Genomic DNA, 13,188 nt, shown 5'->3' with positions numbered 1-13,188 from the left:
ATTTTGCTTTCGGCTGAGGCTGCTGAAACCAACACTGAAATTTTAAACCTTGGAAGTCTCCACTAACATAAGGAGGATTGAGCCAATCTTCAGTTGACTACAAACTGATTTAGGGATCTAAAGGACGAGCCATCAGAGTAAAACAAGCCTCAATGTAAGTGAGTTTAGAGATCAGTTCAAGAAACAGGTGAGGCACCATTTGGGCATACACTCTGACAACACTAGTTGCAAGACACACTAACTGAATGTTTGGAATCAATGCAAAGCCTTCCTTAGTTGCAAGAGTTCCAAGCATTGGACTCACCGGAGTCATTTGTGCACTGCTTTCTGATTTGTAGATGCTCAGTTGATGAGATCATTTTATGGGTCAAAGCAAGCTCCTCGTAGTTGGAACATCTGGTTTGATGAGGCAGTCAAAATGTTTGACTTCTCCTGAGAAATATATGGTGTAAGTGCTTACAAGAATAAGGCCTTTGTAAGGTGGAAGTACCACCCTTGACATTTGATCCAACAGCAGCTCCTCAGAAAGCTCAAAAAGTGAGCTGCTGTTGGATCAAATATCAAGGGCTGTACCCCTACCTAATTGTTGTAAGCCCTCACACCATATAAAATCTCGACTTCTCATATACTTAGATGAAGCCTACGTGTAATAAGAATGTACTGAGAGTATCGTGACATTCCTAATCTTGCATGTTGCTGTTTGACTTCTCATATACTTGGATGAAGCCTTCATGTTTCATGGAGCGGCTTCGTAAGTAGTGCCGCCGTGGGTCGTGTGGCAGTTGATAGCAAAGTTATTGCTTGAAACTGCCATTCTTAAGTTAAACTACCCAAGTATTCTCCACAGATTACCTCCGTCGATCGTCTAATCTGCATTATATGTTGCATGACCCTGGCCCTCAAATCCTAGCCGGTTTTCCAATAAAACAATTCATAGTGGAGGCTTGGCTTCCCATAAGCTCTGCCCAAACCCGACACAATGATTTCCCTAATAGGTTAGATGATCTCAGTTTTCGGACCTACCCATTTTCTTGGTAGGTTTTTGGACCAGCTTGTTGATAATTGATGAATCATAGATTGTTGAGTTACCCCACCTTTTTAAAAAGGAAAACCATCCCATGTATAATGTGGACAGTGATAATTCCATATACACTTGCGAGGTGATGCGACCCACCACTTTAAAACAGCTATCGTGATCAGATTGTGCAAAAAATAGATTGTAAACAGATTGTTCCTTACAAACACTACACACCCAATCAATTATCTTTTCAAAGATATATTAGGAAGGCAAGGTGGCTCTTTCCTTCTCTCCATCAAGGCCCACTGCTACATGTATAACGTCGTGGAAAAGTTGTAGCCCTCTCGAAGTACTTTCTTCGAGATTAGACGTGCTTGCTTTTTTCTTTGGCATGAAAGGCATATGATAATAAGAACAAATACAATCGCAATAAAGGGGAGGAGGACAAAGAAATTCACTGCAGAGCCGACATTTGCATGGGAAAAAAATTTCGAAATCTTACGGATTTAGAGACTTTTCAGACCTATCTGGTTTGGCATGCCCATGTCACATGGGGCAGGTCACATGGAATGGAAGAGGTACGGGTGCAACTTGGTCCGGGCTCCACCTTACCCACGGGTTCAACCAGATTTCCGCTTGGGTTGGGGTACCTTAGGGTTGAAGCCTTGACCGATCCGAGTCTGACCTTTATATGGCTTAACTTTAGGGTGATGATAAATTCGCAACCCCTATATATACGATAATTCGCACCCCTTTTAACGTGATTTGATGTCAAAGAGCGTGATTTGATGTCCCACAGGGGGTGCGAATTCATCATCACCCGAACTTTATTGTGATTTTTCAAAATTTTAGGGATGGGTTTGTAATTTTTTTCTGTTTTTGCTAAGGCCAATCAGACCCAATACAACCCCATTTGAAAAATATCAGGTTGGACAGGCTGGGCTATGGTTGAGAGATTTAGATGCGGTTGGATCTGGATTGACCCTTCTCAACCGGTGGCTTGAGTTGGGCCGGGTTAGGGTTGAGGTAATGCAACCTTGGGTTTGGGCTAGGGTTGGCCTCAACCCAACCTAAGGTGACCCGAGTTGCACCCCTAATCGGAAGAGCAGGTACTTCGAAAATTTCATGTGAAATTATATAGATATGGGTAGGAGAAAGACAGATGAGATCATTCTTAGGTAAGCGAAGAGAAGAGACAAGAGGACAAGGATAAATGAGGAACAATAAAGTGAGAAATTATATGATGTAAGGCCGCCTAACACCATATATATAAAAACTCAAAGTGAGAAATTATATGATCTAAGGCCCTACCGTATTGTTGTAAGGCCTTGCACCATATAAAAAATCCAATAAAGTGGGGGCAGGTGAGTATGTTTTGTAATAATGAGGAACAATAATCTGAGCCCATGTGGCTGTAGTCTCATGCAACAGCCGCCTGAATTTTGGATTCTTCACGGTAGAATTGAATGAATGCCACACAATCCTTGCTTTATCATCTCTGATAACTCCTCCGATCCCCAGTCGACTTTCCTGGATTACCTTTGGAAGCTCCATCAAAGCTTAGCTTGAACCTTCCCATGTCTGGTCTCCTCCTTTGAATGAGAAAAGTTTAGTGGTATTGAGGAATAATATGCTAACATCTTAGGATTAATTTGTAATCAAACCTGTTATTAGCTTGGAATGTAGATTTCTTACATAAGCTTGTGACCATTCTTTAACTCTCCGAATGATGTGGTTCACAATTCTTGGTTTTACTTTCCAATCTCCTTTCGCACCTTTCTTTCCATAGCTCCCACATGATGAAAATGTGGATGCTTCTCACAATGATTCCCTCCCTGTATCTCTTTTGTTTTGCCATGCGAAGTATGATAAAGATCACCACTGGCAAACAAGTGATTTGAGCATTCTTCTTTTGGGTGCTTACAACAATTGCACATGGACATGATAGGGATATGGACACTTTTGATTCTGCTTTATATGCCTATATCTTTCTTGAAAATCTCTTAGATAAGAGCAGTGGACATCCGTCTTAGTTTGAAATGCTCCATAGCAATATATCTTTGCAACCATTTAAAGGAATCCACGTGTTGAGGATTTGTGTGCATGACTATCAAGGAGTTTACTAACATAGGCCTTTTTATTAATCTCCATCAGGTTATCAATATATTCAACGAGGGGATCATTTCCAATTATAAATATAAAAAAAGGTTCCCCATGCTCAATCAGCCATCTACTGTTTTCTAACTATTTTCTCTGACCCTCAATATGTCTCTCCATTGTCTGGATGACAACATACTGATATGAACTATTTTTATCATTGATGTAGATAGAGTTTCAAAATTTTATCCATAGTATAGAGATCTCAAGGTGCTTGTGAAGAGACTTTAGCATGAAAGTAGTGGAATAGTCATTCAACAATGTTATTCTTAGGATTCCTCTCTTCTTGGGTTTCTATATGTTGCTTTAAGATACCCAATGGTGCTTTCTTATGAATTATGTTCCATCCCACCAGAAGTTATCCGTGATACTATTTATTCTTTAATGACAGCTTTAGAGTAGCTTTCCTCCATTGGATAGAAGTTTGGCTTTCTAGCCCTTTGCTTTGTTTCAAACTTTTCCTATCAAATTATTGAGACATTCTATCTTCACTATTCCCTTAATATGAGTGCTCCGAGTTAGTGGATGGGTGGCACTGGCAATGATCATTTATCTCTAAATGAATCTCTTGTGAGAGCACATAAAACAACTTTTGGTCTTGTTGCCATTCTGAACTTAAGCACTATCATATCTGCCTACAAACTTCAAGTTAGTACTAATAAAAGACTTGGATTTGTTAGCAAATATAATTGTATCATCAGCGTAGAGACAGTGGATGATGGAGAGAATACCTCTAGGTAATGAATAGAATTGGGCATAAACTTTTTTAAATTGATCTTTGAGACCTATGCTTGGAATTTCTTCAGCAATGATGAAGAGATTTGAAGATCGGGATCACCTTGTCTAAGACCCCTTGATGACTGAAAGTAACTATGTGGCTTCCTATTAATCAGAATTTAATAACAATAGTCTTGAATGGTTACTTTAATGATGTCGCTCCATTTGGCATCGAAACCAAACCTTTCAAGGACCTTCTTAGCTTATCGTAATATTGCCTCCCCTGCATTTTTTTAATCTATACGTTGCATCATTTCTTAAACTATGTAAATATGTTCTACAATGGTCCTATCTTTAAGAAAAGCCCTTGTTCATGAGATATGAGAGTTGGAAGAATAAGGGAAAGCCTAAACAAGCCGCTTCGCAAGGATCACTTAGCAGAGAGTTATATAAACTGATTGGGAAGTATATAGGTTTGGCGACTTTCGGGATAAGTGTTATAAAGGTCGAGGTGTAGTGCCTTGTGACTTTGCCTTTTGAAGAATTCTCTTGCAGCTTCTACTACATCCTTGCCTATGATGTCCCAACAGCAAATGTAAAAGGATCCACTAACTCCAACAGGACCAAGAACATTGTCTTTAATTCGTCGGGGGTCTTTTACTAGGCTTTTATTGTCTTCATACTAAATGAGGGGACGAATAAGATTGTAGTGCTCATTGTCTTCATTGCTCCTCCCTCCATAAGTGAAAACATTTTCAAAGTAATCTTTAGTAGATTTGCTAATAATGTTCATGTCGAGCCAAATTCTTATATCCCACCAATGGCTCGTTGAACTTTAATGGCACCATGAAAATAAGAGAGATGTTTAGTAAGTAGAGAGTGCAATTCAGAAGATGGGTGTGCATATATCATGCCCATGGTGAGCCAAAAGCTCTTTGCCCATTCTGGTGACCTTTTTGTCGATTCAAAAAAGTATTGTAGCAGTGTTGCAGCCCCTTCAACATTCGATACTCAACAAACTCGGTCTGCCATCATATGCACAAGTCTATATTCTCAATTAAAGGCCATCAAAGGGGTCATCAATATGTCAAAAGGAACATTTCATCATGGTCTTCTTTTCTCCTCTCAAAGATCTTTGGATCTCTACTCCCTTTACTTGCAGCCACGCTCGTGCACCATATAATTTCACTTGAAAATAAAACATATCGGTCTTTGACCATTATCTCAGCTATAGTAGATTAGTAGGCATGTGGGATGTCTACCTAGAGAGTAGAGAGATACATTTGGTGAAGTAGAATAAGCCTTTTTACTCATTCAGACCAACCCATGTTTTTATATTTGAATCTCTACCTTTTTGTCGTAGTCAAAATGCCATCTTTTCTTCACATGTACAATGGGTTTTGGTTTTACACTTATGTACTCGTAGGGGAATGACCAAGATAAGTCACTCCCTTTTTCTAGATAAAACGAGTCGTCATTTTCCAAAATATTCTCACTCGGAGGCGCTGTATTAATAAAGTCATAAAGAATTGCTTTGAGAAATAGAGTAACGACAGGGGTGTCAATGGATTCAGACGGTCCGATGGATCGTCCGAATCCAAACGTCAGTGAACAGGATCTAAACATATGAATAGGATCTATGGGCATATTTCCGATCATCAAATCTAGGATCCGAAAAATTTCGGATTTGGTATGGGCACCCCACATATGCCTATTGGATAGTTACGATCTAAAATGTTCTGCAAAAATATCCTTCAAATTTTGTTAATGCTAACCGTTAAGGATATTTTGGTCGAAACCTCTCTTATCACTTAATGAAATACTGTTTAGAAATGACTTAGAAGAGCAATACTATTTTTGGATGGTTCCGTGTCATGTTGATGAGGATTATCATAATGAGTCTTTTTTTTTTTTTTTTGATTCATTTTCTCAATTTTTACTTTCATTATGCTAGTCTATTGAACATATATGCAGTCATGAATATATTATTAGTTCATCATTTTTTATTACCGAGTGTTATTGTTATGTATCATATTCTTTGATATACAAGCATTAATCTACACATAGATTAAACATAGATAAAATTTTAATTTAATTGAAGAAAATGCACAGAGACACACTAAAAGTGGACTGCCATTCTAACTCTTTTTTAGCTTAGTGGGACATAATAGGACACTCCGATGGACGGTCTGAATTAAAATGGACTGTGATCATAACGTGGAAAGTAAGATCCGAAGAACAAACCGAATCCGACCTGTCCGATAACGATTTTGCATAGATCGTGACTGTGACATAGGTGGATCAGACCCGAAGTGGATCCGTTGACACCCTACTAACCGAGGGGTAAATGTGGTCATTTCACAATGCGAGTTCCAAGAAAAAAGTTAGGTGGGGCCCATATTGACCTGTCCACATGCAGAAGCCATGAAAATGGAAAAGTGGTTCGACTTTTGCACGCCAATGGAAAAGGAGAGTGCATTTTGGGGAGATGTGTTAAAAAAAAAGAATTAATGACGGTGAGTGAGACCCCCCGCAAGGAAACAAAACGGAGAATTAAATACACATGAAAAAAGCTGATCCAGTTGACAGCAAAATGTCAAACGCTACGTTAATATCTATTGGGAAGTGGGTTGTTGACAGTGTCAGATGGAAGGAGGGTACTTCAGCGTCCATTCACATGAAGTTTTCCAATGACGAAACTAACCTCAAACACTACATCCCTCTTTTGATAGACCCACCACCCTTTTCTATTTTTCAACTCCTCTCTCCTTTTTTTTTTCTTCTAGTTATTATATGGTGGTTTAGTGTAAATTTGAGATTCTTGTTGTATAACTAGATCATAATATTTAGATTAAGCCACAAACCCAACACGAGATCTAACTAAATTAACCAGATAGACTACAAGAATACAAAACAAAGTTCTTTTATGTCCTTCATAGAACTTAAACATGTAAGCTCCTTTGATCTTATCAGATCATAGTTAACTTAAGCAAATCTCCACCTTAACTAGTTGTGGTTGCCCAATCCTAAACCATCCATATCCAATTAATTTATTAAGTGCACCAATTACTCAATTAAACCTTATAATCACCCACTGATATTGTTAATAGGTCCATAATCAATGGCATACTAAATTGGGTCATACACTTTTACCTAACACCAGTTCCTTTATTGGGTACTATTAATTCAATCTAGACGATTAGTGGGCCCATAATCAATGACAGTCCAAATTAGGTCTTACACATTTACCTAACATAAGGTCCTTTTTCCATTTCCATTGAGCTTTTCACATGTAATTTTGGGAAGGCAAAGTGCATTGTGGTTATCTTGTCAATTATAAAATTATCATGGAGTTAAAACATTCCCATCCTATTCCTATATATAGAGACCCTAAGCAGATGAATTAAATAAGAAAGACAAAATCAGCTAGAAAGTGAGCATGTGTGGCTGTTCTCTCCTGCAAAAGTGATGGAGCCACGAATATGTCATTTTAATTATATCAGGGCAACCATATTCTGATATTTTCACTAAACATCTTGTCTTTTAGATTCTAAAGAGCGGTCAAAAAGGTTATTACGTTTCCCAAAAAGAGCTCCCACGAGCCGATTTAAGAAGAAAAGACAGCTGGGTTTATGCAAATATGGTTGTGCCGATAAGGCGATAACATCTCCCGTAATCAGCAAGCCTATTAGAAAGCAATAGATCAGATGTATTGCTTAAGATCATATTAGGGAAGTTTTCTTGCCATCTCCAAGGCAAATCCTAATAACAAATGAAGGGTGTAGATCATTCCAATCTCATGTGGGTAGGCCTCGATTAGACTTCTCGTACTATCATTCACTTGTAACAGCAATTAATTTCTTATTATAGATCGTCTCAACGACTAAAACCCCCACATATGATACGCCCCTATTCCAAATACACTAGCCATGATTTTCAATATGAGATAGACTAGCAAGACGATCTCATCTTTTTTCATTACCTACAAAAGAGTGCGGGACACATTTTAATGGCATTACTGAGGTGTGCCAAAATAATGGCTTGAAGACATTTTAATGGGCATGTTTCCATCATGCTTGATCAAAGGTCTAGAATCATCAGATGCATTTGGCATAGCCATGGGTGAGCCCTGGTCCGAAGGCGTGAAACATTCTTTAGGCCCTGTTTGTTTTAGATTATGACAACTGATTGTGAGTCCCAAATCGACTATTGGATTATCAGAACCGGGCCTTGGAATCAGTATCTCATTCTGATTCCACATTATGTTCAAAAAATAAAGAGCTGGCAATAATTTCTATTCATTTCATATAGAAGACGATTTTCGGGACAGGAATGAGTCGACCCGGGAGTTTTGACTCACCTCGATAGAAACAAAATATCCAAACGGTAAAAGAGGTGAACCCTGGCTACTGAAAAAACCTTACCATTCCCAACAACCCTCGAGAGTTGCAATTCAAAAACCCCAAAACACGTTAAACACGCAACGACGAACAAGACAACCCCAAAATCCAGCTCAAACCCCTCCTCCCAAAACCCACTCTCAAATCCAAAAATCTGCCCCCCAATACACTTTCGAGATTTCGAAAACGTAAATAGAAATAAAAAGGTTCCTTTTACTGAGCTGCGTCTTTTACGTTGGACCTCGTGGAGAGAAAAGGGAATCCCAACCCTCCATTGTCTAATCCCCCAACCGTTATCTGTTTGGAAAAAATCCCCAAAACCCAATACAAAAACTCAGATACATAAAAAAAGGACTCACCTTCTCCCACTACCCACCATGCAAAATCCCTTTTCTTCTCCTCACTCTCTTCTTTCTCTCTCATGGCTACCTGCATTCTTCCTGGCGGCAATGGCAACGGCAACAATATGGTGAGGAAGAGAACTGCTTCCGAGATCGAAACAAATTCCGGCGAGCGATTCTCTCGCCGGACCCACCCTTATTCCCAAATCACCCACCCCTCTCTGGGTTTTCTAAACCCTAACCCTAACCCTAATCCCATTTCCTCCCAGAATTTGGGTTTTTTGGATTCCGGCCTTTCTGGGTTTTCTACAACTAATTTCGTCGATTCTCAACCACCACTGCCCCCGGCCATTTGTGGGTTCTCCGGCCTGCCTCTGTTCACGTCGGAAATAGATCGGATCGGCGTCGAAACCCTAGCCGGAAACCCGAATGCAGTACCCTTTTGTTCTACAGATGAGAACACATTGATTGATGGGATTATCAGAGACCTTATAAACAACACCACGAATGTTTCAATACCACAACTGGTCCAAAACATAAGAGAAATCATCCACCCTTGTAATCCCACCCTCGCCTCCCTTCTCGAATTTCGTCTCCGCTCCTTAACCAATAACCCAATAGAGCCCTCTCAAAATAGACAAACCCAAATCGCCATTAATCATCAGCTCTACCTTGATTCTCCTTCAATTCTCGAAAAGAACTTGTATCCTTCTCTTCCGGAAAAAAACCCAAATCACAACCAATCAAAAAAACAAAAAGAGATTTCTCCTCCATCCTCGTCTTTGATTAGTACTACTCCTAGTAATGCTAAAGACAATAGAGAACAGATCAAGCAACGTCAGAATCAGAAACAGAAAGACGAAGAAGGGCTCCACCTTCTAACCCTCCTACTCCAATGTGCCGAGGCTGTATCTTCAGACAACCTAGACGAAGCAAACAAAATGCTATTAGAAATCTCTGAACTCTCAACCCCCTTTGGCTCATCAGCTCAACGCGTAGCAGCTTATTTCTCAGAAGCCATGTCTTGTCGCCTTGTAAGCTCATGCTTAGGCATATTCTCCCCACTCCCATCACCACCTCAAGCCACCACTCAAAAAATATACTCAGCCTTTCAAACCTTTAATGGGATGAGCCCATTTGTTAAGTTTTCTCACTTCACTTCAAACCAAGCCATTCAAGAAGCATTCGAGAGAGAAGATAGGGTTCATATAATAGACCTTGATATTATGCAAGGTTTACAATGGCCAGGTCTTTTCAATATTCTTGCGTCTAGACCTGGGGGTCCTCCGTTTGTGAGATTGACGGGGTTGGGTAGTTGTATGGACTCTTTAGAGGAGACCGGAAAAAGGTTGACGGACTTTGCTCGGACGTTAGAGCTTCCGTTTGAGTTTCAGGCGGTGAGTGAGAAGGTGGGGAATTTGGATTTGGAGAAGTTGCATGTGAGTAAGAGAGAGGCTGTAGCCGTACACTGGTCGCACCATTCGCTTTATGATGTTACTGGTTCTGATACCAATACGCTTTGGCTCTTGCAGAGGTACGTTTGTTTTTCTTACTGCACCATTAACAAACACACTCTTTCTCTCACCTAACACAATAATAAATAAAAAAATCTCATCTTCCTCCCGTGATCCACTCGCTTTCTTGACGTACATTACAGAGCGGAATCCATGGAAATATGGCACGGATTTTCAGTTCTCGTGCTCCGGTGGTGACGTACTAATCTTATTTCAGGACCCTTAAAATTATGAATAGCACCCATGTCAGTTTGTCTTCTTACAAGTAAAAAGCCGTTTGGATACACATAGTTTTTATAATCTAAAACATGGATTTTTCATTTTCAGGATTGTAAAATTCCAGGTTTTTGCTTATAAAAGTACATGTTTTGGCTTGTAAAATCCACCTCAAAGAAATGTCTGGCAAACTAAGAGCATCCTTATCGAAAACGTTCAAATTCTTTGATAGAAGGGTGAGAAGTTTTGGACAGGAGTGATTGCCTGCATTTGGGCTATTATGGAAAATAAATTATTCATCGTTTACATTCAAATCTTGTACTTTTTGGCATGGTGGTCTTTTAGTTACTCTTCTCTTTTGATAATCTGCACTGTCACCGATATCAAGTGGGGCTCATTATGGAATTGTAATGCCCAAATTTTTGCACTGATTGGTTGATCTTAACCATCCAAGTTCACAGACTTTTGCCTATTGGATCAATCCTGACCATCAGATCGGTGAGAATTTTTATCATAGCCAAAGATATAAGATCAATAATTTTGAGTAACAGACCATCTTGATTACGATTGATAAAGTAGTCTGATTGCTAGCCAGTTTGAGTGAGTTTCGATCTGAACTGTTTGAATCTATATCTATTGTCATCATCATGAATTGAAGTCTCAGCCCAACATACCCCTAGCAAATTAGATGATTATGTAATTCACAAGTATTGAGCATTTAGATCTCTTAGGCTTAGTGTTTGTCGCTCATATGTGCTGAGCCTTGGTTCTCCCTCTCTCGCATGTTCCGAGTTAGGGTTAGTTTTGTGGCTATATTGTATCATCTTTCTCTTTATTTAATAAACCGGTAGAGGTCACTCCCCCCCCCCACCCCAAACCCCAGCTTACCCATAAAATAAAAAATAAAAATAAAAATGAATTGAAGTCCGCTAAGGACGGTTGAGTCTTTTTAAAAAAAATTGTGAAACATAGGCAACTAGATTGAATGAAACTGAAATGGTGTGTATGTGGCACACCCTTCCCTTCCCACAGCTTGGCTCCAAAGGTGGTGACGATGGTGGAGCAAGACCTGAGCCACGAGGGGTCGTTCCTGGCTCGGTTCGTGGAGGCTATCCACTACTACTCAGCCCTGTTCGACTCATTGAGTGCGAGCCACGGGGAGGAGAGTACTGATAGACACGCGGTGGAACAACAGCTTCTGTCAAGAGAGATAAAGAACGTTCTGGCCGTGGGTGGGCCATCAAGGAGTGGGGAGGTGAAATTCCAGAACTGGAGGGAGAAGATGGAGCAATGTGGGTTCCGAGGCATCTCTCTCGCGGGCAATGCAGCCACTCAGGCTACTCTTCTGCTCGGCATGTTTTCAAGCGAGGGGTATACGCTGCTGGAGGAGAAGGGTACTTTGAAGCTCGGATGGAAGGATCTTTGTTTGCTCACTGCTTCTGCATGGAAGCCTATTAAAAACACAAGCAACAGGTAGGGAGTGTATTAGTCTCTTTTCTTCTTTTATTATTGCTTCTGGGTTTTTTTCTTGTGGAGAAAGTAGTGAAGATTCTAATGTATATTTGAATCGGAATTGTTGGTGCAATTACTATTAAGGATGAGTTTCTTTTGTTCGAGCTTCGTTGAAGCAATGAACAAAAAGATGCTGCTCTCAGAGCCTCATTTCAGCAAATCAATGCAGTTCTTTGTTGGCATTTTTAATTTTGCAAAAGAAGTCTTCTACTTTTTCCTTTATTTTCAAAATGAGTCTTCTAGTTGCAAATAGAGTCCTATCATTTGATTGAATTTTGAAAATCAAATCATGCTATCAATTTGTGGTCACCAAAATACCGAAGATGGATTGTTTTTTATTCGTAAAAGACCAAAATTTCTTCACATATGAAAATTACCTTGCAAAGAGACCAAATACTTTGAGGGTCGATGATAGTTTTGAATCAGAGGGTGTGGGAATATCATTTCTAGACATGTGAACATTCTTGGCCCATGCAATCGATGGGTGTGAAAAAATGGTCCCACCCTAACAAAACACGAGGTGCAAAATGGTGGGTCCCACCCTATACATGTGTGGGTGGAGATTGTGGGACCTACTCCATCAAAACACAGGGCGATGATAAACTCGCACCCCTTTAACATGAAAAAGTGTTAAAGTCTGCCACATCAATCCGCGTTAGAGGGGTGCGAATTATCCTACAGGGGGTGTGAGTTTATCATCACCCAAAACACAAGGCAAAATGGCGGGCCTGATACGATGCATGGGTTTAAGTTGAGTTGTTGGGACCCACTCTATCAAAACATATTATTTAGCATCACAGGTATTTGGGTCTTGTTTACAGAGTAATTTTCGTCTTTTAACTTGGAAGGGCATTTAGTTGATGAGCCAAAAACAGTCCACCGTGGGTATTGTAGTCACAAATTGATGGCACAACCTGATTTCCAAACATCACTTAGGCTCTGTTCACTTATTTTCCCTGGTATTGTTTTCTCTGGAAAACAGCCTTTTTTTCCCCTGACAAGACTTTGACAAGACAGAATTTCTGTGTTCACTTCTTTTCCAGGGAAAAATATTATCAGATGTAGAATTTCTTATTTAAAAGCTGAAAATGACGTGGAAATTGACTTTTTCCCTGTTACTTGAGATTTGGTTTCAGATGAAATATTGGAAAGAGGCTTTCCAAGAAAAACGAAGCCTTTTCCTTGACAGTTTCCTGGATTCCTTTTCCTTCTGCCATGTCACCTGGAAACCTTTTCCGGAGAAAAGAAGTGAACAGAGCCTTAAATGTGATGACACTGTTTGCAAATTGTCCAAAAAAGAAGACTGTTTTTGC

At 39.8% G+C, this 13,188-nt stretch overlaps 1 protein-coding gene across 1 annotated transcript; it reads left to right on the top strand.

Annotated features, from left to right (window-relative positions):
* The first annotated feature begins 8,320 nt into the window (after positions 1 to 8,320).
* Positions 8,321 to 12,055, top strand: LOC143851479 (protein SCARECROW-like). The gene is made up of 2 exons (XM_077360935.1): positions 8,321 to 10,167; positions 11,396 to 12,055. Exons 1-2 carry the CDS (start codon positions 8,714 to 8,716, stop codon positions 11,838 to 11,840), a joined length of 1,899 nt encoding a protein of 632 aa, XP_077217050.1. The 5' UTR covers positions 8,321 to 8,713; the 3' UTR covers positions 11,841 to 12,055.
* Positions 12,056 to 13,188: the final 1,133 nt, after the last annotated feature.

Source organism: Tasmannia lanceolata, unplaced genomic scaffold, assembly GCF_043159265.1.
Source record: "Tasmannia lanceolata isolate RefF3 unplaced genomic scaffold, GAP_Taslan_0.1 ptg000018l, whole genome shotgun sequence".
Taxonomy (NCBI): Eukaryota; Viridiplantae; Streptophyta; class Magnoliopsida; order Canellales; family Winteraceae; genus Tasmannia; species Tasmannia lanceolata.
This window is presented reverse-complemented; position numbering and strand designations above follow the sequence as displayed.

What these genes read in the sequence shown, in the direction of transcription:
- LOC143851479 (XM_077360935.1), top strand. Translation starts at nt 8,714, where the DNA reads ATGGCTACCTGCATTCTTCCTGGCGGCAATGGCAACGGCAACAATATG. An exon ending in ACGCTTTGGCTCTTGCAGAG is followed by an intron (nt 10,168 to 11,395) that starts GTACGTTTGTTT and finishes CCCTTCCCACAG; the next exon opens with CTTGGCTCCAAAGGTGGTGA.